The 26,622-nt window shown below is 35.4% G+C and overlaps 1 protein-coding gene across 1 annotated transcript in view; it reads left to right on the top strand.

Moving 5' to 3' along the window:
• Positions 1 to 26,622, top strand: part of KCNH8 (potassium channel, voltage gated eag related subfamily H, member 8) — a 176,046-nt gene that overhangs the window by 126,550 nt on the left and 22,874 nt on the right. The window contains exons 8-11 of the mRNA XM_014937670.1: positions 7,404 to 7,601; positions 10,686 to 10,885; positions 12,888 to 13,137; positions 16,406 to 16,620. Of these exons, the coding sequence (XP_014793156.1) occupies positions 7,404 to 7,601; positions 10,686 to 10,885; positions 12,888 to 13,137; positions 16,406 to 16,620 (863 nt within the window). The remainder of the gene's footprint in view (positions 1 to 7,403; positions 7,602 to 10,685; positions 10,886 to 12,887; positions 13,138 to 16,405; positions 16,621 to 26,622) is intronic.

Below are 26,622 nucleotides of genomic sequence, written 5' to 3'. Positions count from 1 at the left end.
AGAAACATATCAAATCTGTAGACTCAACAAATTGAAAAAGTAGGGATGAAATCTTGCGTTTACCCTTGATTTTTTTTTTTTTTTTTTTTTTTGGAGGAGGGACAAATCAGGATAATTTAAAAAAAAAAATTAGAAGGTATTTGTCTTCACTGTAAATAAATTAATGACATCAGAGCCATTTATAAACTCTTTCTAGTAAAATGAAAATTTTAATTAAAATAGTTAGCTATATATAGTAGTTTGTAGGTATTGACTGCCACAGTCATGGAAAGTTGATATTGAAAATACCCTATCTTATCCTTTCAATGAAGTGGGGAAGAGAAAAAAACCTGCTGACTTGCAAAAGCAAAAAGGATTTTAAATTTCCCACATATCCAAATATAGTTATCTGAAAAATTACTGTTGAGAAGAGCTGTACACGCTTACCACAGAGAAGAAGAGTTTCCAGTACATTTCTTTTCTAAATTTACTGCTTGATAAATGAGACTGAAGATATTTATGAGGTAGTTCTGCAGGAATGCAGGTGCACTTATCATGTGCACTGGAGCTTCTATGCAACAGTAAGTATAAATGTTTAGAGAATTATAATAAAATATCAAGAGGAATATGCTCCTTGCAGATCTGCTAAGTTAGCTTTTAAAACCCTTCTACATAGCTCTTCTATGTAATATAGTCAGGTCTCTACTTTGGAATAAATTCTACTGTAAGGGAAACCTTTATTGCGCTTTAAAAAAAAAAATCTTTCCAACATTGTTTTCTAATAAAATGCTAGCAATACAAGTATTTCGTATAAGGCCTATCGGTTACCACTTACAAGCCATGAATGTGCTCAGGACTGATCAACCAGAGAGAAGAGAGACTTTGAGAATCGCATTATAATCCATGCACCTATACTGCCCTCACTGGGGTGGATTACAAGCTTCCCATGGCAGAAAAAGTATCTCTTCTTGCACTTAAACCCTCCCAAAATGAAAATATAAATTGTTTAACAGACCACACCTTGCTGATGACAAGAAATTAAATGCTCCCCACAAATGAATTTTGTCATTATGTCCAAGAGGGCATCATTTTTACCCTGAGAATACAGAAATTTTACCTTATTCTAAGCAGCTATGCTTGCAATTTGAGTTTTGTCAGATAATTAAAGCTTAATTGTCAGGTTTTCAGCACTTCTGTGGGCTCAGCTGTGTTTTTGTTGTTATCAGCAACATTACAATCAGGTCTTAGATTTTTCTTTCTTTTTTTAGTCCCTTGATAGAGAACCTCTTCTTCCTGAAACTACTTAGTTCACTGAATATTTATTGCACCATGAAAACTTCATTTTCAGTGAGCACAATGGTCAATATCTTGTTATAACTTTGTTGAGTTACATGAGTTGAAGCTCTAAAAAATGTAATTATTTTTATGATAGCTTCTAAGTATATATTCAATTAGAAATACAACAGCCAATTTATTTACAAAGGGTATTAGTTGCAAAAGAATTACTTAGGATGCTACCTTTCAAATTGAATTAATTTTTGGTAGACCTGGCAAAGGTTAAGCTTGTATCTAACCAAAGAGAGTACGCATTTAGTTTGGAAAACTCCACAGGTTTTAAAATTCTTTAAAACATCTGTCTCATTGTATGTCTCTAGATGGTTAAAAACTTTCCCTAAGGATCTAGGAAAAGATACAGTTTCCTCTAGTTCAGTGTCCAAGAAGAACACCAGTCAATGTACCTGCAAAGGGTACTCCATCATCGAAGGCAAACATTCAAAAGGACCCAGGTATGAGGTTAACCATTTAACCTACATGCCTTTGAGTACAGTGTTTGGTGTGTACTGAGTGTACAAGCCTCACGGAGCAGTGGGGCATACATGGACCTTCAATATTTGTCTTTGTTTTTCTTTGCTGACTGCACTATGTCCAAGTTCAAACTTTCTCTGGATGATGTCACAGATGCTCTAAAATCAATGGTAGAATTCCCTCAGTCTAGCAGAGGATTACAATTTCATCTGACATATGTTCAAATCCTGATTTTTTTATTTGATCCATAATAACTAGAAATTAACTAGATGCAAAGATACAGCCCAGATCTCAGCATTATTAGAAGCATGTTTGTGCCTTGGATTTTGGCTCATGCCCATCTCTTACTTTATCAGTTAATTTGGGAAGAGGAGTAATAAAATTTATATCAAATTTCTCTGCAATGGAAGTCAAATGGCATTTTAATTGAATCTGTCTATTCCTAGTGTCCACTTCTAGTATGAAAATGATCCTAAAATTTGCTACTCATGAATCTTCATATATAATTTTGGAGAAAAGATGTCTCATCAGGGTTTGTTTCTGAGAAGGGCATGGTTTTGAAACTCTCAACTATTCTTCTTTTCATTTTAAAATACTATATTTCTTGTCGTTGCCATTGTTTGCAAGCTCCCCAAAATATACACTGTTAATGATTTCACATGGAGGTTTAAATTATATATATATTGCACTTACATGAATTAAGGCTTTATTTTTGTTTATGCATTAGGCTTTAAAGAGATGAACATCTCAGATCTGAAGCATGAAATCTTCTTAAAAAATTTGTCCTCTCCCCTCTAAAGATTTTATCTACTTAATAGAAAGAGGCATAGAGTACTTAATAGAAAAAGGGTCATTTTTTCCTCTTTTATTACATATTACAGGGATTTTTCATGTTTTTTATTGCCTATAATTTGGGCATTCATCAAGGAAAAGTGTATAAACTTTTATATATATCTGTAGAAAATATTCTGCAGTTTCCGCCATGGCAACATATACGTGCCTCGCTTCTGTTGACACTTAAAAGTCCACTGAGCCCAGAGGTTAAGTATAATCTGCTTGTACAAGGTTAACATAGTTAACTCTTCATTATCTGTATAAACTGGTGCAATAAATGCACCAGAATGGTACCAAGGATTATGACCTACCCAAAGTAAAATGTGGGAAAATATTAAAATAGACATAAATTAGATTTTAAAATATATGGTTAGTGTGTCATCAGTCTCTTTCACACCCATGTAATGTATCTTTCTAGTTTAAGAAAAATACTATAATTAAATCTATTGCAATAAAGAATATACTCCTTTAAGGACTGCATTTCACAATGCAAAAATAAGAAAACACAAGTTTTAGAATAATTTTTTGGAGGAATTATTTTAATATTTTTAAGCAGAATTTCAGTGCTTGAGAAAAAGGATAATGTCTTTCCTTTATCATATTTGTTTGCTGTCTCATTTTAAGTGTCCACTGTTTACAGGGAAGTGTGTTAGCAAAATAATGACCAAGGGGAGTAGGTTAATGCTAATGGTTCCTCACTGTCATGTGGCCATTACGCTTATGTCTGTTGTACTACTATTGAAGTCTTTCTAGTCTAAATTCCATGCGCTGCCACTTAACTTTTACTTATTTTGAATGTCAGCTAATTCTCTTTTTCAAATATAGCCTCTAGGCCAGAGCTGTTCCTTTGTAGCCTGTAGTTGTCACAGGTTGTATACTTGCATCTCAGGTTTCCTCTTACACATATAACTTTATTTATTATCCTCATTTTGAAAAGAGCATAAACTCATGTGCTGTATTTTACTATTGTGCAATTATTCCATTTGGGCACATGTGATGGAGCTGCATTTTCGTACTCCTAGAAACTGCAGCTGTATGACACCTTTGGGATTGTGGGGAGTTCTATTTTTAGTACATATTTTTTTCTAATCTGTGTAAAAGGAAAGCCTGGTTCATGTTCTATTTGTGACCTGGTGCAATAAGGTCTGCCGCATTTGTGGAATAAACCAGAGTTTGGGTCTACTTTTTAACTGCAAAAAATGTCTATCCGTTTTATAGAATAAATCCTGTAGGAAATTAATGCCTTAGAAAATGCAACAATTTTCTAAGTTGTTGAAATGAAGTGCCAGACAGGATATTGTTATGTTAAGTGTCTGGCATATAAGGAAAACCTAATTAGTAGTACTGAATGAATCTGCAAATTATAGGGAGTGATATTCCTGCTCAATGCAGTGCAAGCACCAAACTGAGGGGAAACTGAGTTTCTGAATGTCCACTAAAAGAGATAATGTGTTTTACATCTGATTATAAAGTATGCCATCTACGGATGCTTAAATGCTTGTTTATATTTCTGGTGATACTTGAGCACTTCCCCGAGACAGGTAAATGAAACTCAATACAGATTCTTCCAGCAATTTTCATAGCCTAATGGAGCTGGATATCCAATTCCTACTGACTTTCTCCAATGGGACTTGATTACTTAAGTGCTCTTTTTCCCTTTGAAAAATCTTCCTCTTAATTATGCTAATTGATGCTTTAAAATGTTTTCAAAGTCACAGAGCTATATCTAGATAATGTTAATTCAGAACCAGACAAGATTCGCAATGCTAAATTCTAGGAAACTCCCTCTGACTACAAGGTATATTTATTTTTCTCTTCTTCCCTGAGGGCAGAAACTAACTACGCAAGTTTGCCAGCGAATCTGCTGAGAGCTGTTACCTACAGGAACTAAAAAAAGTAAAAGGCATCAGTCAGTTACACTATCTCACAACTATTTCCATTGGCTAATTAAAGTATTTACAGCCAACAGTATCTTGTTTCTACCCTCAACTGGAAAAAAAAATGTACTACTATCAACAAAAATCTAGGAAGTATAGATGACCTGGAAGATCTTGCAGCATTTTATATACTTTGGCTGAAACTTCATCCTATATAATTTCTTCAAAAGGTCCTGATTAGAATCATCTTTAACAGCCAAAATAGAAATGCGAAGCTGTAAACATGTCCTTATCTACAAATCAGAGGAACGTATTTATTAGGTTTTCACTTCCAGATATACATTTCCTGTTCCAAATCTCATGGTCCATCGCTAAAGAAAGTTACCTAATAGCTTTTATTTATATAGTGAGCAATTTTTTAGCAATTGTTAACAATTGCTAATAATTGCTAACTGTTCCTATTGTAGCTCAGTGATAAGCCATTCATCTTACTGATTAAGATCATTTGTCTGACCCTCAGTTATGCCACAGAGATGGGCACAGAATGCTGAACTCCTCTCAGATACTGGTGCAACTGTAAAATGCTAATATTGTATTTGGTACTTTGATAATAGAATTATATTAGCAATATTATAGAGACTTCTACTGTTGGATACAGTGTAGACATTTATTTTTATACCTTACCTCTACTAGCAGTAATGCTTCCTTTAGGAGCGGTGATGTGTCTCAGTAGGGTTGTGGTTTTCCCTTGATAACCTTGAGCGTAAAGTGTGCCGTAACAGAGAAATGAGTTCACATAGATCTATCTAAAGAATGGGGTCATCTATCTTTTCTGGATAGTAATGAAAATATATTTGTCAGAAAGTGAATCTTGTAACGTTTCATGCAAAGTTACAATAGGTAAACTCTTTTGTTGTTTGACAGCTGAAACTGAGGTGGAGAAACTTGCAATCAGATGCAGTGTGACTACCAGTAACAATGAATGTGAAATTCATTCAGATAACAAAAGGCAGAAAAATGGGAATATGGAGGCCAAGAATCAGTGGCTTTTAGAACACTCTCAAGAAAGAGATTTTTCTCCTAAAAGGCATTATTTCAGTATTCACACATAAGTTACATGTATTTAAAATAACTTTAATTTGTTTCAGATTTGCAGTTCTTCAAATGCACTAGAATACTTTCAAAACCTGACGCTGAACTTTATGATTGTATTTCTTTACGCAATGTTTAGATAGACTTCTTTAAACTCTATCTGCTCTCTGCCAGCAATTTTCTTAGGTTCTAATTCTAATTCTTTAATGTGTGGGATTACACTTCCTAACAGGCATAGGAATGAAATCCGCTGTACAAAGGGTCCTATTGTTGGGGAAATGTAGTGTTATCCCAGAAAAACAGTAGTGCGCAGAGAGAGGACTGGTGTCAGTTCAGTTAGGCTTGGGTTTTTTTAGTTTTGCTTTTCTTTTATTTTAAATAATTAAGAGATATGAATATAAAATAGCCTCATATGATTAGTACTTTCTATCAAGGCAAAACGAAGAGATTTTCATATACTTTATTGTCTGTTAGCAAGAGAAACCAGCCCACCCAGTACTGCCATTTTACGACAATGCAGAACACTTTCATTGATGCTTTTGATTAAATTCACTGGGCTGCACAGAGTGGGTCAGCAGGGTCATGGCTAGACCCTACGCTGTCACTACCCACCCCTGCTGGCTTAGCTCTCTCTGTAGGAGGGCGTGCAAGGGAGCTGAGCCAGGGCTCAGAAAGTCTGCTCTAGGTGGTAAATTCTGACAGACTTTTCCCCCAACTTCACTGGAAGTGCCAGGACAGATAGCTTAAATCTACCCCCTACTTTTGCAGATATTTTGTACGAGGGGATTTCCCCTAGTTCATACTGGGATTCATCCAAAATGAAGAAATGGATGCTGATTGGAGTAGAGAGAGAATAAGCTTCAGAAGGTGATGCAGTCTGTCAGGTCTCAACTTACAACAGGAGGACTCCCAACCAATTTTTCTGAAATAAAATTCTGCCTGCCAGGAATATTATGTTTTGGCAGCTCTCCCTGAATATCCAGGAGAGATTCCCAGTCTCCCAAGAAAACTGCTTAAGAGGCAAAACTGGGCACACAAATTGATTTTTAACTTTTTTTTACCATCTTGATTTTTGTGAAGCATTGTGTTTATGCTGTTCATTTAGGTTGGTTGTTTTCCTTTTCCAAAAGAGGAACTGCATCCTGTGTTGTTGTTTTGTAGTTTTTTCTTGGTTTGTTGTTGGTGTTTAAATATCTCTGAGGCAGTAGCCAATTCTACTTTCTTTAACACACAGAGAAACATTTAGCAAAATGAAAGGAAAGATTAAATGAACAATTTAGAAAATACTTACTGAAGCATATTTTGAAAATTAATCCTGGTTTGTAAGTTACGTTTAGTTGTTTGAATCTTTTCTACTGTAAAAAGAAACATGTAAAAACCTCTAAATATGTAATTATTGTTATAACAATTTAGTCTTAGAATCTCAAAAAGCTTTCCAAGCATTAATTAATGGAAAGAATCAAATCGATGTTGCATTCTTACTGCAGTGTGATGATTTTTTTCTTTTCAGTGCCTTAACAGATTTTGTGAATTATCTAATTAGACCTGTAATATGCAATTCAAAACCACTTGATTTCCACACAGAAATACAGCTATTATCATAAATAATAATGCATTAAAAAAATACTCCAGAGACACAATACTTAACATGCTGTACAAATTCCTACAGTTTAATGTTCTTTCTATTCTTGGAATTGTGTGAATAGTGCAGTGTTTTCTAAATAACTTTTTTTTAGTATTATTTTGGTTTACGGAATATGTAATTTTCATGGTGTCAGTATTCCATAATAGTTCTTTTGATGCTTTGTTTTTCAGGTTGGCTTCATGAGCTAGGAAAACGTATTGAGTCTCCTTACTATGAGAATAATACACTAGGAGGCCCATCAATCAGAAGTGCCTATATTGCTGCACTGTATTTCACCCTCAGCAGCCTCACCAGTGTTGGGTTTGGAAACGTTTCAGCCAATACCGATGCGGAAAAGATCTTCTCCATTTGCACAATGCTGATTGGGGGTAGGTGCAAACGCTAAGCATCATGTTAAATGTTTTTGGGGGTGGGGACAAGTAAATAAGAGTTGAAATTTTGCTAAGTTTCTTTAAAAGAAAAAAAAAACAAACAGAAAATTTAACTTTTAATGGCAAAAAAGTAAATAATTTTGTTGGTTTTACACTAGACAAACTCTCCTAAGCAGATATATTTCTAACCTTTTGATCATTTATGCCGACAAAAGACAGTCATCAGCCAGTAAAATGCAAACTCACGTTATCGTCAGTGTGTGGCCCAGCCATGTGCCAGGGGAGCATTTTGGTTATGTGCCAGGCAATTTTCAGGCCAGCCAAGTAATAGGTGCACATTCAGTTCCAGTTCCATCCCCATCCCCCTGGGGATGATGGTGAGGGAAGGTGGGCAGCCCACCCATGTATCTAGCTGTGAACTGGTGGGTATCCACATCTGAAGGATCAGATCAGAAACAAGGCAACAGACACAGGACGGAGCCAGGAGGACTGTTTGGTGAGATGTTGGTGACAAAACAAAAAGCAATTTAATTATCACTAAGTAATTTGTACCACATCACTACTTCAGATTAGAATCAAAATGCAATGTTTTGGTCATTTGGAGGTCTTAGTAGTATTTTTATTTATGTTAATTACCTAGTCATACTGTTGGGGAAAACCATTTGCTCACTTATGGTCACCTTCTTTCTGCTGAGGCACCTGGACTCAATCAGTGAGCTGGTGGCACCTGCAAAGCTTGGTAAGCCCAGGCCAGTTGAGAAGTACCTGCAAGACTCTTTTTATCTTCATCTTCCTCCCCAAAAATATTATCTGTGCTATTTCATAGTGTGTATATCAACTCAAAAATATCACAGTGGGTGTAAAGAGTAAAAGCAAATCACTGCTAGAGTACTACCCCCCTCATTATTTTTTTCTGCTTGCCTAATTGCTCTGGGAATACTAGTAGGTATTTCTCCAGGGCTAGTCAGCAAGGCACTGGATGTCAACTTTGCAGCATAAATTTTCCTGGGCAAAAATAAATTGGCAACTTGACACTTGAAAGCAAGGGAATACAGTGAATGACCCACAAATTATGTATTTGCAGCATCAAGTGGTATAAAAAGTGCTCAATGAATTATTGTCATTTTTTCCAGTCTTGAAAGTGAGTGGCAGTAATACAATGAATCACCAAGAATGATACCATTATGATTTTGACAACGTCACAAAAACACAGGCAGCTCATTAATTGCTTTTGCTGGTAGCATAAAATTAAAGTTTTAAAATACAATGTGGTCCCTGTGCTTTGGGGTTTTCACTACCTAAAGTCTATTAGAATGAAGGAAGTTGGTTTTCATTTCTAACAGGAAATCAAGAGATATCCTGTGTAAGGCAATGATGAATATTTAATTCACTTTGATATGTCAGACTTTCACAAACTTAATAGAGTAGAATATAAAAGTATTCTATACTTTTATTTAGTTCAGGTATAGCGATTTCTTTTTCATTTCTTATATTATTGAGCGGTGGAATTAATATGCTTGTGCACTGAATAAATCCTGAAGAACTAGTCAACTGAATGTAGTGAAAGGGAACTGAAAACTGAAAGGTAAAGTTACTCAGAAGCAAGCAGGTAGAAGAACTATTTTAGATGTGGGAGGATCCAGTGAAGAAAATATTCCCAGGTAAGAAAGCAGAGCAGACTGGTTTGCAGATATTTTTTGAGGAATTGTATTTTAGGTGTTATCTGAGAAAATCAGCAGAGCAACAAAATTTGGAGTTAGCATCATACCGTGCAGACTGGTTAGCATGCCTCAGAAAACAATAGTCTATTAGGAATAAAACACCGGTCTGTACACTTTAGGGCATACTAAATTTTCATCTCTTAAAACATGTTTTCATATATAGTTTTGGCTGATATTCAATTTCAAAATTTTCCTAGTGGAAAATGATATTTTTACTCAGCCTATAAAAATTTTCAACGCTCCAAACTAAAGAATTTTCTGCCTTTTTCTACCAAGTAAAAGCATTATTAACCACCAAAATGCATCCTTTCCACCCCCTGTTCCCCCTTGTCTCTTCTCACTAACCCTGGACATCTGTAAATTGCCTTACAAGGTCAACTTCTTGTTTGTCTTGTTTATAAGCCAATTCCTTTGCCACTGTGAGGAGTCTGTCTGCTTTCTTTCAAGCACTAGAAAGATAGCTGTCCCTTAAGAGGAATAATCAAGCTCTTTAATAGCTTTTCCAATAGTCGATTTGTAAATTTGTATATTATATACCTTGGATCAATACCACATGACAGATAATCTAGCAGTGATTTTTTCCCACTGATAATCAGCACACATTATTTCTGCACAGGCAAACCCAGACAACCTCTCTCTGTAAGCATTTCTTCAATTTTGCTTCTGGTCTTTTTATTCCCAAGCCAGTCTCTAATTGCAGACAAACTCCAGGATGTCAGAACTTTCTGATAAGCAATTTCACACCGCATTTGACCTTCTCGAGCAACATAAGAAATCGGATTGTCAGTTTGAATGTATCTTTTTTTCAACCTGAATTTGTGCTTTACAATGGGGTTATTTCTTTCCTTTTGTTTAACATCTTATTCCCTGGAATATGATACATTTCTAAATGTTGTTTGCACTACACATGGTCCCCATTAGTAATTGGTTTTCTTTATATGAGTTCTCTGAAATCTATTGCATTCTATGTAGATGCTAACTGACCATTTGGGTCTAGTTTTCATACTGATTAATAGTTTCTCCTTATTTCCTGAGCATGCCTGCCTACATGCGTCCATGTGTTTTCCTTTGGTAGACTATAAATTAATTTGGCTTGGGCATTCTTTTGCTTGGTACCCAACCAGATAGCATCAGATGTGGTTCTACCCTGTCATATGACTGTGACTGTTAGTGACACAAAAAATGGAAAAGAATAATCATATGAATACTACTGTACATTACTCACAGAGTCTTATATTCACAACCTTTACTATACCTATCAAGCAGGAAACTGATTTGCTGTGAAGATAGTATTTATTTTCTGTGTTATACTTTAATGATCAAGTCACTCCATATTGCACATAATTTCTGTCCTCTCCAGCTCTGATGCATGCCTTGGTGTTCGGCAACGTGACTGCCATAATTCAAAGGATGTACTCCAGATGGTCCCTTTATCACACAAGAACCAAGGATCTGAAGGACTTCATACGGGTCCATCACCTGCCACAGCAGCTAAAGCAAAGGATGCTTGAATATTTCCAAACAACGTGGTCTGTCAATAATGGAATTGATTCCAATGAGGTAACCAAATGAGGGAGGAGGGCAGGGAGGAATTTCCATTTGTGATGCTGTGTTCTGTGTTATCACATATAGAAAAGAACATGCCTAAAAATAAAGCCAGGTTACACCAGGAAGAGGGCATGGTGTTGAAAAATCTGGTTTTGAACACCATATTGTATATTTAAAATGCAAAGTCCTCCATAATGCTGAAATGCTGAAGAGGCATTAATTAGAAACCTTTTGGATGATCTCAGCAGAAACATCCCTGAGAGAGATTTGTCTTTTATCTAATAAAATATTTACTGAGTTTTTGGGGTGTTTTTTAAAGGAGGGACTTCTTTACTGCCCTTTCCTCCCTCTTTCATTTTCTTTTATTCTTTGCAATCCTGTAAACAAGTGGTTTGGCCTGAATTTTTATGTTCTTCATTTCCCTATATTTTTAAATATTGCAGAATGTACCATAGGAGTTAAATCAAAGGAAGGATTTCTGACCGTGTCTTTGCTTGCTTGTTTTAAATGACTTACCCAGGTTATGTATTACTGTACTTCAGGAAAAATAATGACTTCTCTCTGCTGGAGTGTTATTTGAATGAACCATTCCCTTCAGAGTTTTTGTTATATATGTCGTTATAAAACTCAGTGGCCTCTAAAGATAATGTGGAAATAAGCAGAAAGATTTGGGTTTGAGAATATTCTTTTCCTGTTAAATTCTTTTTGTGGTATGCACAGCACAAATAATGATACTTTCAACAGCACCCTAGCAACAGAAGGAGCCTAGTAAGATTTGCAAAGGTACAAAATCCACTTAGATGCCGGAGCTTTCCTAGATTTCATTAAGGCTCACCTTCAGCTTCTGTATTTTTCTGTACTTTTAGTGGCACTGAAAGTGAGTGACTGCTGTACTACAACAGCAGCCTTGGGGTGACCACCAATATTTCATGATTTGCCTCCCATCCGCAAACTGCCCTGTCTAAGCCCATTCGGTCAAGTTTGCCTGTGTGCATTGCTCAGATGCCAGATGCCCTCAAACTCCAGAGAAAACTATGTTTGTGGGCTTGCAGCTTGCAGTGGTCCAGGGCTCTGCCACCACTTTGCCACTCTGCCATTTTGCACCAATGGGGTGGACACATGAAACCACTTAAACATTTTTTTAAAACCTCCACCTGAAATTTTTGATGATTTGAGCAGTTATAGGTCATTGTCAGAAGACTGTCTCTGAGGAGAAAGGTGTTTCTCTCAATTCTGCCATCCTGCAGCAGATTTTCTGCAAAACATATATAGATACCATTAAGCGTTGCCAAGGCTATAATGGGAATTTGCTTAAAAATAAAACCAAGGAAAACAGGAAGACCTTATTGTCTTTTAGTTTCCATAGGTTCCTCCACTGAACATGCACCTTGTCTCCATTCCTTTTCCAACTCTCTTTTAGTGTCCAATTGCATCATTTAAAAGAAAAGAAGGGGAGGGGAACCCACCACACCCCCCAAAAAAAAACAGCATAAAAGGTTGCCACATAGAAGTTTTTTGAGTTATTGCTTTTCTAGGGCTTTTACCATAGAAAAAGCAATCTAGCTTATTGATGAATTTTATACAGGCATTTTAAAGAAAATCTTAACTAAGTTTATTTTTACTCTGTTTATGCCACTGTATAGAGTGGTATGTACCTGAACAGCCTACTAACAGCTGAGATCAACTTGAACAAGGTTAAATTTTGCATTAGGGGGAATTCCTACACAGTGTTGTTGACTTTTTTGCCTTCATTTTTGTATAAAGGCAGATTTTTTTTCAAGTTTTTCCTGGAATTTATGAGTGTAAAAATTTATTGATGAATCTTATGGCTTAATGTCATAATAATAATGTCATATTAAGACATGTCTTATCAAGGGGATAAGAAAAATCATATGGGAATCTTTGCATTGGTGCAGCATGTGCAGCACTATTAAATCAGATCACTTTTGCAAAACAGGCAATAAATTATTTTACACTTTTTCTTTTCTCTCCCCTTTTTCTCTTTTTTGAACAGCTTTTAAAAGACTTCCCAGACGAGCTCCGGTCAGACATCACCATGCACTTGAACAAGGAGATTTTGCAGCTCTCCCTTTTTGAGTGTGCCAGCCGTGGTTGCCTCAGGTCTCTGTCTCTGCATATCAAAACCTCCTTCTGTGCTCCTGGGGAATACCTCCTCCGGCAGGGAGATGCCCTGCAAGCGATCTACTTTGTGTGCTCAGGTTCCATGGAAGTCCTGAAGGACAGCACGGTGCTGGCGATTCTCGGTATGCTCATAATCATAGATTTAAAGAGAAAGAATGGTCCTCCAGTGTAGGAGGACCTTCACTATTATCTAATGGCTTAGCATGTTCTAGTAGTCTGATGAGAAGGAATTAGTTCAATTTTAGCCTTCATACTCTATGAACATTCCTAATTTTTTTAAGCTTAAACTTCCTCATTTTTCACCCTCAGGAGCATTCAGTTGCTACAGTACTAGCTATGTGATATTTCACTTGCATCCTGATTTTCTTATTCTCTCTCCTTTGCATCTAAGGAGGTACTTGCTAGCTTTTGATACAAATTGTTGCTTTCAACTAAATTTGATGACTGTATTGACACCCCAGAGCACATCGGTTATTAGTTCCTAAATCTTTCTGAAAATCAGTGGCCAGGCTGTGCTCCTACCAGTGCTCTCAAATGAAAGAAAGCAATGTGAGATTACACTCAATGTTTGATGCATGCATATAAACACCCCTTGCAGGACAGCCATGTGGTGAAAAAACAGCATTGTTGGCTCTGCTCCCCAAAGAGTTACTTCTTCAAGCTAATTGATGCTGCCAACAGTCATCTGATTATATTAGAACAGAGAAAGGCCAGAAGTTCTGTTCTAATAAATTTTGTTTAATTGCTGTTTGCTAGATGACTGCATTGACTTATCTAGGGTTAAGCAACTCTATCTGTAAATTTCAGTAATTGACCCCAATCTAATGCCTACTAAATAGATTTCCTTCATCTTCAGCTAAAGGATAATTAGATCTGTCTGAGTTAATATTTATAAAGTATTTTGATAAAGTAAAATATATAGTTTTACTCTAAATGTAAAGAATTCTTGTATTGTGATTTTAATACCTCTTTAGATTTAGATGTATTTTTCTTTCTAATAACTTTTAATATTTTTATAAAGCAGAGTTAAAAAGTACATTTCCTTTTTTGCTTTCCTTCCTGTTTTGTGGGATTGCACTAGACTGTTGATAATGCACGCTTCTGGTCTTCTGTAATTGAATTTCCTTTATTTTACTAGCATGCATTTTATTGGTCTTTTTTTAGAATATAAATGTGTGTAAATTTTTTCATAACTCTTTTACTCCATTAGACTGACAGTCCACACCACTCTGTCACTCATCTGTAATTTGGAAGTTTTCGAATGCCTCTACTTTATTGGATCACGTAGATCAAAGCTATAAAATATGGCTTTGAAAAAACATAAGCTTAAATACAGCAAAAGGTCAAGAGCTGCCCCCATTGGAACTATGATTTCATTAATGATTCCATTTTCAGGCACTTCTGAAAATGTTAATGAAAGCATCATTGTGTAATACTGACAATGAAAACAATAAGAAAGAGATTAGTGGATTTCTGAGAGAAGTTAATGAAATCGTACTGTAAAAACATAAACAGAATACAATGAAATGTTTTGTTACAGTGAAAGGGAGCTTCCTAATGTAAAGCCTAACTGACACCAGCAGAAGGTGAATGCATCAGAACTTTAGGTCCCCTATGAGAAACCGTGTTACTGACGTGATGTAAATCCAAGAGAGCGTTTTTTTCCCCTGACAATGCTGGGTTACTTGCAGTTCCCAGACCACTGTTTTATAATTCTGTCATGATTCTAATTCTAGTAGATTAGTTTTTGTTTACTGAACTATTCCAGTGACAAGCAATACAACAACAATACAATTAAATGCTCTGATTAAATACAGCTGTTTGGTTCCACTTGAGACTATTACTTGATATCTAATAATGATGGTCAGGATATCTTTTATAGGAAAATATTTTCTAATATAATAGTTATGTACTTTTTGGGTATACATCTTGTTAAAAAATATTAACAATAAGTGATTTAAAAGACATCCATAAAGAGAAGAAATTTATAACTTTGATTGTATGTCGCAGGTATATTATCAAGCAGACGTGTCTGCATAAACATTTAGAAATGCTTGTTCTCCAATAAAAAAGAAAGAGCGAGCTAATAAGAATAACTTACACAATTCTGTTTATGTAACAAATGTTGATATTCAAGGTAGAATCATTTCACTGCTGCAATAATTCTACTTGAAACTTCAGCTTACTACCTACAGCCTTTGCATACATTAGCAATACGGGATCAATTGTAGTGTCTTCCAGGCTGACATTATTTTGTGAAACACTGTAACTACAATCAAATACAACATTAACCATTTTTCCAAATTATTTGTGCATTATTGATACTAATACAGTGTGTATGCCCAAAAAGTTTCTAATTAAGAAGTTAAAATAGCATTCTTAGTATATTTGAAATATCTTTTCCCTTGCCCATATTTACACAGCTAGAAATAGCAGAGGGCTGGCAATGTTAATCTTAATATAATGAAATAAATCCAAGTTGTTGATATTTACAGTAAGAAGTAAAAGTGAATTATGGTTTAGATTTACACTATTTTGTTTATGTAAGCATTGCATAATGTGATGAACAATGACAAATTTTATTGTCTATTAGATTTACTTTTCCCAGACTGATCTAAGCTAGTACTAGTTCTCGTTTATACTAATTGCAATTTTTAAGAGCCCCCAACGTAGCATTAATGTATGTATATTCCTGACATAAAAGAAAAACTCTCTCTATGCTGGGTTTATGATAAGCACTTTTGAGAACGTTGTACAAGCTCCATGACAAGAGAAAATACTACCAGTAGTATATTAAAGCATACAATTATCTTATTTAAGCAGCTTTAGGGATGGTTGACTGCTTAGTTTAACTTACTCTTCAACTACACCATTTCCTATGTAATATCCAGTTGGAATCACGTGCTGGGTGGATTTTCAGAATTCACAGTCTTTATTAATCACAGAATAATGCAAGTTTGGAAGGGACCTCTCGAAGCCACCCAACCTAAACCTGCTTAACAAAGACAATCTGCATTAACATTTGAGGAGAACCTCTGGTTCAATGATTGCTCTTTTGACTTCATATAATTTTATATAATACAAAATCGCACCTGCCATTAATTACAGTATAAATCCTAACTTTATGCATATTTAGTTGATTGCTCCCTTAAATCAGGTAGTTACATGTCTGGAAATCAGTCTTTGTACCTCCAATTAATTGCATATAAGTTTGCACCTGCAAAAAAAAAAAAAAAGACACGTTTTAGATAAAGATAATTTAGAATGTTATTAATTAAACAATTTGTAAGTTAACAATGGGATTTAAGATTTAGCAATTATGCTAAGCAGAATTATGATTCAAAAAGTAAGTAAAGAATTCATGTTTTTTAATTTTGTATTTTCTTTTAGGTAAAGGAGATTTAATTGGAGCAAACCTATCCATTAGGGATCAAGTTATAAAAACAAATGCAGATGTTAAAGCTCTAACGTACTGTGACCTCCAATGCATTATCCTCAAAGGTCTCTTTGAAGTGCTTGACCTTTACCCAGAGTATGCTCACAAGTTTGTTGAAGACATACAGCATGATCTCACATACAATCTAAGAGAAGGCCATGAAAGTGATGTAAGTATCTTTAAACGTTCCTGTAGCTATTATTACCTTTAAGATGTTTCTGATACTTTAGCCAGTTCTCATATTTTTTTCACCATAAAGAAATAATACATAGATTACATTAAAAGGACCACTCATTCCATTTGTTTGATAATTCAGTCATTACCTACATGAGTCCTTTTTCAGTTGATCACATCATAAACAGCCAACGTGTTCTGTGCTCTTAATTTTTCCATAGAAAACATCATTCTTCTTTAATATTTTGCCACTTTTTAACTTATGTTTAAAAAGTAATGTAAAGCATGTGTCCCAATAAAGGTATTTAACTATACCTTTTCTGGAAGCTCAAGTGCCAGCCTAGTGAAAATTCATTTCATAGGTCAGTGATTATCACTTCTTAGTTAAGAATGTTGTCACATATATTCAAAATGAGAAACAGTTGTTTCTCATCACACTGCAACTAAAATGTGGTTTTTTTCATTTAAATGATCAATTTTATGTGAAATAACAAGAAATTCCAGATAAAGCACTGCTGAAAGCCTTCAGTATAGACTTTCCAAAGTATTTTCACTGATATTACATAGCAAATATTTATATTCAGATTTTAATACTGAAAAAATTTTATGACAGCTCTCCTTTTCTGACCAAACCATGTGAGTGTACGAATGTAGTGATAGCCAGACTTTTAGTTTGGTATTTAACAGTTGAGGTATTTGACTTTGAATTGCCCTTCTCGTTACACACAGAGAGAAGTAACATTGAAAGCACATGACTGGGGACAAGGGTACTATCTAGACAGGGGACAAATGTAATGCCAAGGAAGCTTAAAGTGTAAAAAAGGTTATTTGTTTGGGCAAACACCACGAAGAGCTGCAGAGTTTCAAAACTCCATACCCTGGGTGGCTATCCTCCGCGTAGCATAGGCATTTGCATGAAGAGTGGCCTGTTGCTTGGCTGGTATGTGAAGAAGAGCATCAATGGATGCCCTGCATGCATGCCACTCCAGCACAGTCTTCCCCGCTCATGCCTATTCACACGTGTTTCTGTGCAGAAGGTTAGTGGCCTGAGGAACCTCTAGACTGACAGAACTGCTCTAATGCATGCAAGAACAGTGGTCCACAGTCCTTTTTCAGCTCAGACACTCAATGGATGCAATATATAGGTTGATTTTTCTATGTAAGCTTCTTACAAAGTGTACTTTGTAAGTGCCTCCACAGCAATGGTCTTTAAACAATTGCAGTAGAAAGGTGTAAACATATAAATGTAAACTTGTAGAGAGGAAAATAAGCAGGGCATCTAATTCCAGTCCTTTCAGGTCCACTTAGTTTTAATTCAATTTAAATCTCATATTCGAAGTTGGATCCCAAGCACTCGTTCATGTGCCACCTTACCCACCCAGAAATCTCTAGAAAAACTTTTCTAATTTGTTTTCTCGGTTCTCTTGCAGGTCTAAGAGTGTATATAATGATATGCTCCACCTGCAGTAAATTCCAAGCAGGTGGAGTGGTGGAAAAGTCTCCAGGGCTGCCATAAACATGTTACTGTCCAGTAAAACAAAGAGGAGCTGTAACCAGATTTCCTAGTAACAAGTGGAAACCATACCTGATTATAGAAAGATTTAGTGTTGTTCAAGCAATCTTGGAAGAAAAGCTCAGGAGATTTTTAACTACAGGAGCTGACAATTGTGTAACTATTTCAGCTTCTAATGAGTAATAGACAGAAAAACAGAAAGACACAAAAACAGGGAGATAAAGTTTCAGTGGTTCCTCATGATAGCTCTAAACCCAGCAATCATTAAGTGATTTATGATTATAACCATTAATGTGTGTGCAATCACACTGGCAGTGCTATTATGCCATCTTTTCATATATTCCCATCACAGCAAGATGCAAATTAGAAAGAAGTCTTTATGTTGATTATATATATTTCATCCTTTCCTTTCTTTGCTGAATTTTGCTCAAGAAACTTATAACTGTTTTTGTAAATGTACTAAGTGACACAGATATTGACAACCCCCTTCCCCACACCCATATAATTTTGCATGATACATTCCAGATTGCATCAGTCAGATATCTGGATAAAGACTCGTAAGAAGATTCTTGCAACATATAATATAATTATATGAAAGAACCTGGAAATGATTTTGCTATCCACCAGCCCTGGAAAACATGTGCTATTTTATATATTTAGAGAGCAGTAGCAGATGTTCATAACTCTGAATAATCCTGTGAGAAACTCAGAATAGGTAAATATTTACACAATATCTTTGTGGGCTTGGAAATAATTTATTGTTTCTGATGATTTCGTGTGTCTGTGCAGAAGTGTCTACAGTGTAGACATCATTATTCATCAAAAAACCCAAAGGCTGGTTACAGCCAGACTAATATGAAGAACAAGAGGCCTCCTTGACACCTATGGCATCCCTCAAGCTGTAATGAAGTCCCAAAGGAAGATAAAACTCATGCGGGCACAATCTTTGCCTCACTAGAACACTATCAATATGTGTCATTTTCAAAAAGAATAGATGATAATCCTGAAGAATCAAAAATCTGTCTTTGTGGACAGGCCTCATAATTAATAAGAATCTACTTCTCCTTTTGTAGCCTTAAAAGTAATGATCTGCCTTTGACAAGAGCTTCCCTTCTCCCTCCCCCCAAAGGAGGAGAAGCTACTCTCTTTAAAATGAATATACTCAGTCTCTGAAGCAGGGGGAAGCACTGCTTCCTTCAGCACATCTGCCATGTAAATGAAATATAATGACAAAAATTGCACAAAAAAGTGGTAGATTCTTCCTTCAGCTGGGAACATTGAGTCTTACTGCCGCTTAGCCAGGCTGCTTCATAATAAAATAAATAAATAGACAAATAAATTTTAAACAGCAATCAAGAAGCAATAAAAACATTGAAAATTTTTTTTTCCCCTAGAAAAGCATTGTCTGACCAAACAGGGCCTAATTCTTGTCCTTTGGAGAGGCTGGTGTTTAGAATTTATTAAATTTTAATGATTGAGTTGTGGGGTTTTTTTAATATAATAACGCTCAGGTTGCTATTAGCAATACCAAACAAATTACAAGGGATGCTCCTCGTTTTCTACTGGGAAAACTGACAATTGGCCAAACCAATTGTTCTTAAAGGTGAAAACAGCTCTAAGCTCTGCAGCATACAACTGAGGGCACAGACTGGGAAGAAAAAAGTCTACAAATTCTAATCTAAAATATGCCAAGTTTTCTGATTCATGCCAGTTAAGCATTAAACAAGTATTTTAAGAACATATATGTAAGACCACCTTATTTCTTTTTAATTGGTTTATTTCTATTTTTCTTTGTGCCAACTGGTGGTATTACTCCAGAAGGCAGAAAAAAGGATAGTAAAAAATATTATGAATGCAAGCACAAAATTCAGCTGAAAGTCTCCCTAGCCACTGTCTGTTTTTCAGCCAGTAGATTACATTTTTGACATATATTCATACTTGTGTCTTTAGTCATGCTTTTTCTAGGTATTTTAATACATTTTTGTTGAATTTATGAGTGCTGCTTTCCAATATAGTAATAACTCAGAAGGGATTCTATTTGTTACATATTTGATTATCTATTATGAATCAGCAATGGAAACAGCATTTCTGCTTTTTTTAATGTGGCTATTGTCTGCATAATAAACAGTATTTTGCTTTAAAGAAACAAATCAAAGTTATCCTAGTAGCAATTCTACTGATATTAACAAAAAAATAAGCTTTTTTGTTTTTTGGACATAGTTGCTTTTAATTTTGGCAAGTGTTGTAAGATAAGAAAACCTGATAAAACTTCAGTCACATAATTACTTATTGATGTGTTTAACTTTCAGAGCAAAAAAATCCTATTTCATGGGTATTACCTATGTGTTTATAATAAAACCTATTAATTGAAAAAAATCAATCTCCAAATCAACTCTTACTACACTGCTTAACTTAGTCATGATTCCTTCACCCCAGTCTAGATCACAGCTCATCCTGTACACTGCAGGACAATCACAAGTTGCAAAATATTTTGATAATAAATAATTTTCATAAGAGATTTCCCAAATATCCCAACCACCTTTTAAATAGAGAAAAGTGTTCTGCCACATTACCTGGCAGCTGTGTAGAAAGAAGTGGCTTAGCTGAGAAAAGTTAAAAAGCCCTACTTGGTCATTTAGAGTGGGGTTGGATAACTTTGAGGAAAATTTGGCATTTTTAAACAAACTGCAGTTAAGCACCCACCTTTATCAATAGCTTGTCTGGCAGAAGGCTGTATACTATTACTGCGGGTGTATAACTCACTGGTGTTTCTTGTCTGTGGCACAGTAGGTATAAATTCTGCAAAACAAGAGACCAGTCAATGGAAACTTTTGTGTTTCCATAAAAGCATTATTACAACAGGAGGAACAGAGAAGTCAATACATCACCTAAAGCAACAGAAGTCTAAGGCTTTATCTGCATGATTATTCTGAAACAAACAAAAAAAACCCCCAAACTTAGGTTCCTGTTCATTACCTTTCTCTTTGGCCCATGTGTGCTTTCCAGGCAGATAGAACAAACTCCCCTTGTTCTGTTAGAGATCCTAAGTGGCTGATGGCTGCGCTTCCACTGCTTTCTGCCTGTCAGACACCGTATCTCCATTTCTCCTTTATATCTCTTTTGATATGAGATGGAGTCTGCAAACTTCTCATCTTCTCAGCAATTATAGTACAGGAGTGAAAGTGATCCTCATACTATTAAAAACTGTGAACATATAATTAACGTTGCGACATGACTCCTGATGAGTTCACTACAGTAAGTCTCTTACCTGCCTCTCTGCATGGACTACTCTGCAGTCAGTGCTGCTGTGAAATATTACTCCGTCCTCTTTCACGTCTTACAAGCTGCTCAGATTTATCATTCATGCTTCTGGGACCACCTGGATTTTTTTTTTCCTTCTTCCCTCTCTCTCTCCCTATTCCCAAAATAAATTGTCCTATTGCTGAACAAGGCAGCAGTCATACAACTTCACTTACACAGCTAAACTTCTGTATTTCCATGAACAAATAAAAGGATTGTGCAGCTACAGAAGGGCATAAACATTGACAAGAAAACAGAGCAGTTCCTTCACCTCTTTTACACTTCCTTTCCAATTTTAAATGAACGAGAAGCAGTTTTGGAATGAGTTTTGTCATCTAGCTCTCTGCAAGATACTTCACAGGTCTCCTACCTGTATTCATGACACTAAGCCTGTTTTGATGGTTCTTTGGCTATTTAAGGTGGATGCTAGATTCAGACAATTGATTCTGCTGCAATACCCTCCTCCCTGTGCAGTGTTACAGTCAGTCCTTCCTCCACTCCCTCAACCTGGCAATTACCTGCTTCGCTCAGCGTGGGAGCAGGGCTGACCTGGAGCTATAGCACGAGCCAGGTTTCACTCCTTTTTGTTGTCTGCTAACTCATAAAGCTTGTTAACTTGCAATCATTGGTGAGTATGATGTGTGGTCCCTCTGAGCCATCAGTTCACCACGTACCCCCTCACAATAATCATCTCGCTATCATGTTTCTAATATATCCTTCAGTATGGTACACCACTGAGAAATAATGCAATAAGGAAACACGCCATACGAAAAGTACAGACCAGTATGCCTTTTCTCTTGCAGTCTCGCTGGCTTTTCATTTTCTTTCCTAGTATCTTTATCTGAAGAATTTTTTTTCATGGTACACTCCTGTGTCATTTCTATAGCCTTCAGTCATTCTAATATTTTTGAAAATAACAACACACAGCCACCTATGCCATCTATTTTTGTCTAACAGTTTGTTCTTCTGACCTGTGGCCATTTACCAGTTAGAAGATCCATCTCACCACAACTTACTGATGCAATTATGTCATCTTTTCCATTAATGATCTTTTTCCTTCAATTCTTGTGTTTTTACAAGTCTTTTCCATTTTACGACTAAAACAAATAGATGATTGGCTTTAAGGATAAATCCCACAATATGTGGAATAGGCCAAAGGGGAAGAGAGGAAGAGAATCCATCTAGTTTTGTCTGGGAATGTATTACGTATATACATGATCCACCTCAAAATTCCTAACCCTGTGGTCACTCTTTTACTTTTGGGAATGGGTTAAGAGATAGGAATTCTGATGATTAGTTACACATTATTTGTAGAAAGACTACTCAACGCATATATGAAATTAGGATTTTCACAATTGGACCTTAGCACTTTCTTGACCAATACAAGAATGTATCTTTTACTGTAACTGGAATTAAAATGGTTAAATATGCACCAAAATTTTACTACTTCTAATTTTAGTTTTTGAGTCATTTTGAATACTCTCCATTCTCATCCATTTCACTTCCTGGGATTATTGCATTCTGCATCAGATTATAAAGTTTAACCAGAGGGTTACATGTTGGAAAAAAAAAAAATACAGGCTAGCAAAGCAGCTTATGGATGTTTCAGATGAGGAGAGTATAAAACACTGTGTCAAAATTTTAGTCAGGAAAAGCTCCTGGCTTTCAGAGTATTGCCTTGGAATCTAACCATATTTCTAGTTTAATTACACAGGGCTGATAGATTACAACTTTTTCCAACATGCTCCACTGTGCCTTAGAAAACCTGATATTGTGACTTTTACAATATTAATATTATATCTTTGTCTCTACATTGGAAAAAATGGAAAAATAAAATTAATCCTAATATGTCTTAACCTTAAAATGATACGAATTTAGAGGGTGGATTTCTGTTGTCCATAAACACTTTTATGTTGCATTGATATAACAACGCCCCGATACTGGCCTTAAATTTAGAAGCATTCTTACAGTAACCTATCTTTTTATCATTCTGTGTACAGTAAGATTAATTTATGAAGGAAACGACAATACTTACCACAATTTCTTCCATAAGAACGTTGGTTCTGAAGGCACAGGCTACCTTGAGATGTAATGAACATGTCCAAGTGGCTTATATGGTAAAGTTTCTATGTCTCTTGTAGAGTCATTATAAACCTCAGGATACATGCTGAAATGTATGAAATGAATATGATTTAGTCTTTGAGAAAACTCTATAATCAGTGCAACTTGAGTATCAAGTAGGTGCTCTACATGGATACAAGCGTGCATTCTCAATTTATTGAGCTGATAGCATTTTCAGCACAATTTTTTAAAACATCATAGAATAGTATTAGAATAGCTGAGGTTGGAAGGGAGCTCTGACGATCATCTAGACCCACCCCTCCATTCAAAGACATGAAAGCATATAAAAATGAAAACCAAAATCATAAATGTACAAATACAGCCTAAGACTTTAGTGATATAAAAATAAATTTATCAGCATATTTTTCTTTTTTAATCATCTATAACTTCACTCAGCAAAACCAGGGACACAGAAGCTACCTATGTAACTAGATTTCTGCTGAAAATTCAGTTCTTACCTAAGATCATTTTTTCAATGCTGTGATAAATCATAACATGATTGCTCTAACAAATATTAACATACAGAATATACATATATAGTGTATACACAGTACAGTACTGCATATATAGTAAGCATTCAGGGACAGGCTCCATTGATAATCACACCATGTTCATTCTTTTCTCTGACACTAAGTTCAGCTTTATTCCACAGTACTTTGAAAACGGAAAAAAATTTACTCACTTATTGAGTGTTCATGTTGTCTTCATTTCTAACCTGTGCAGAACTTCTTGAGTAACAAAACTGCCAAGAGCTCTGAAAAGCTATGTGCTCAGCTTTGCTGTATTATGCATATACAGAAAACACAAATTGCATCTCAGGGGAAGGAAATTATGATGGCTCTCTTACTTAACAAGGTTATATACTTACTTAGACTTCTGCTGATATCTTCAGATGCCAGGACATGAATTTTTGCCCTGAGGAAAAATCATGTAAATCACTTTCACAGATACTGTATGTCTTCCCCAAAGTTTTAACTCTGAATATGTCTAGGGGACAGATGTATGTTTGCTCAATTTGCACTTTTTTTCCTTCTGGGAGCATTGACTAGAAGTTAATCTACTCATCAAGTTGCCACCCAAAAAGAAAATATTTATTATTTAGAAGAAATGTTTCTGAGGAAAGAAAAAAACAACAACCAACCACAGAGATTTTAAAATAGGGAAACAGATTTCAGAAGTCCCTGCCTTCCTCTTTGTAAGGTTTACCCTGAAAGCCAGACAAAGCTGGACTTTCTTAAAAGTTCTCCACAGATATGTTGCTGTCCTCAGTGAATCACTTCTTATTAACATATGTCCACAATTGATTTGGCCTCTGAGTGCTAGCAAAATATCTGGGCAACATTGGGGATGCTTAGAAAAAGGCAATTTGCAGATAATAAAATTAGTTGGGAGAATATTTTTCAAGATACACTTCATTGTCTTCCTCTTTTCTTTTCAAGAGATACTCTCAAGTTAGAGACACATAATTATGTAAAAAGCAGTATGAAGTTTCATTTAAGGAAAAGGTAACAATACAAACCCAAAAGCCACTTTTCCACAGTATATACAGCCTCAAGTTGAGGAATCTAATTGGATATCAAATTACAGGACCAGTCCTGCAAATATTTTCAAGCCTGCATGAAATCTCAGAGTTGCATGAAGTTAATCATATACCTGAATATTTTCAGGAAGGGGAAGAATTTTGAGTTTTATGGCTTTGAAAGCTGTTAGCATTCATTGTAATTTCTATTAATATTATGTAAATTACCTGACTGTAATCAAATTGTAGTAATATTAAAAAATGTATCTTTTGTCTGTAGTAATCTGCAAGCTTTTCCAAAAATGCAAGCTGCCAGAGCCATGTACAGTTAGTGCCAGGTCTATTGTCAGTTTTAACAATTCCTCCCTTTGTCTTCTTTTGACCTTATTGACAGTCACTTCCTTATTTTTTTTTATTACTTTTTTTGGCACAGGTTTACTATGAAAGAGCTATCCTAGGAGCAGTTTGGGACACTATTTTTTTCTCCTGTTTTGAGGTAGGGAAGAGGAAAGTAAGAATGTAGGAGTAAAAATGGCAAATTATACCAGCCACACTTACCATTTATTCTATACGTATTTTTGGAGCAAGTGACAGAGAGGTTATATTTTGTTTCTGTGGCGTGTTTTATCTTTTTAACACAAAATGCAATAGATCCTGTATTGTTAATAAAACAATCAAAGTATAATTGCATTGAACTTAACATCCATGTTTTAAAGAAATACATGCAAAATAAACTTAATACTATATATAAAGGCTCATGTGAGAAAATATTAATTTGCATTAAAAAAAACTAATCCAGAGCTAACCAGTTATGGAACAATTGTCCTAATTTCACAGGCTACAATAATTTATTCAAAAGATAAGAACGATGTAGGATAATGGCTTAACAGAAGATTGCAGGGCTAATGGAAATTCACAGTTATTGGTCACCTAGGACAAAATACTGGTGACAGATCTCCTGTTCAACTCTTGCTACTAATTAAATATACTCTATATTCCTGTAAGTAGAATCAGAGAATGCTGAAAGCCTCTGCTTCCACAAAATACATTTTCTTATCTCTCCATTAAGCAAGGAAAAGAGATAAGTATAAACCTGAGAAAATCTAGGAACAAGCCAATGAACTATGGAAAGTCTTAAAAAATAAAAAAAAGAAAGAAAAAGAAAGGGTAAATTGCTCAGTAAATGTAGATATAAAGCAATTATATCTAACCTAAGAAACCCTTTTAAGTGATTGACTGTGATTTATAGCACTTGTGATATTTCATTGAAAAATTTCCTGATTATGGAAAATTGAGGCTTGAACACATGAGGCATTAAGGTTTTCAGCAGCACAATAATCCCTCATTATGTATTTGTATCTTTTCCATTACCATACAGTAAATTTGCAAAGAATAGAACATATGGCATGTGTTCTCATTTTTTTCCCCCACATTGCCAATGCTGCTAAATGGGTTTTTCCCATTTTCAAATGCTGACTAAGAACATTAATATTCTAGTTTGATTTCAAATCCTTTCCTGAAAGTGTATTTTATCCTTTTGACCC

The sequence above is a fragment of the Calidris pugnax genome, unplaced genomic scaffold (genome assembly GCF_001431845.1).
Source record: "Calidris pugnax isolate Ruff unplaced genomic scaffold, ASM143184v1 scaffold11, whole genome shotgun sequence".
Taxonomy (NCBI): Eukaryota; Metazoa; Chordata; class Aves; order Charadriiformes; family Scolopacidae; genus Calidris; species Calidris pugnax.
Note: the sequence above shows the minus strand (reverse complement) of the source record. Positions and strands in the feature narration are given on the sequence as shown.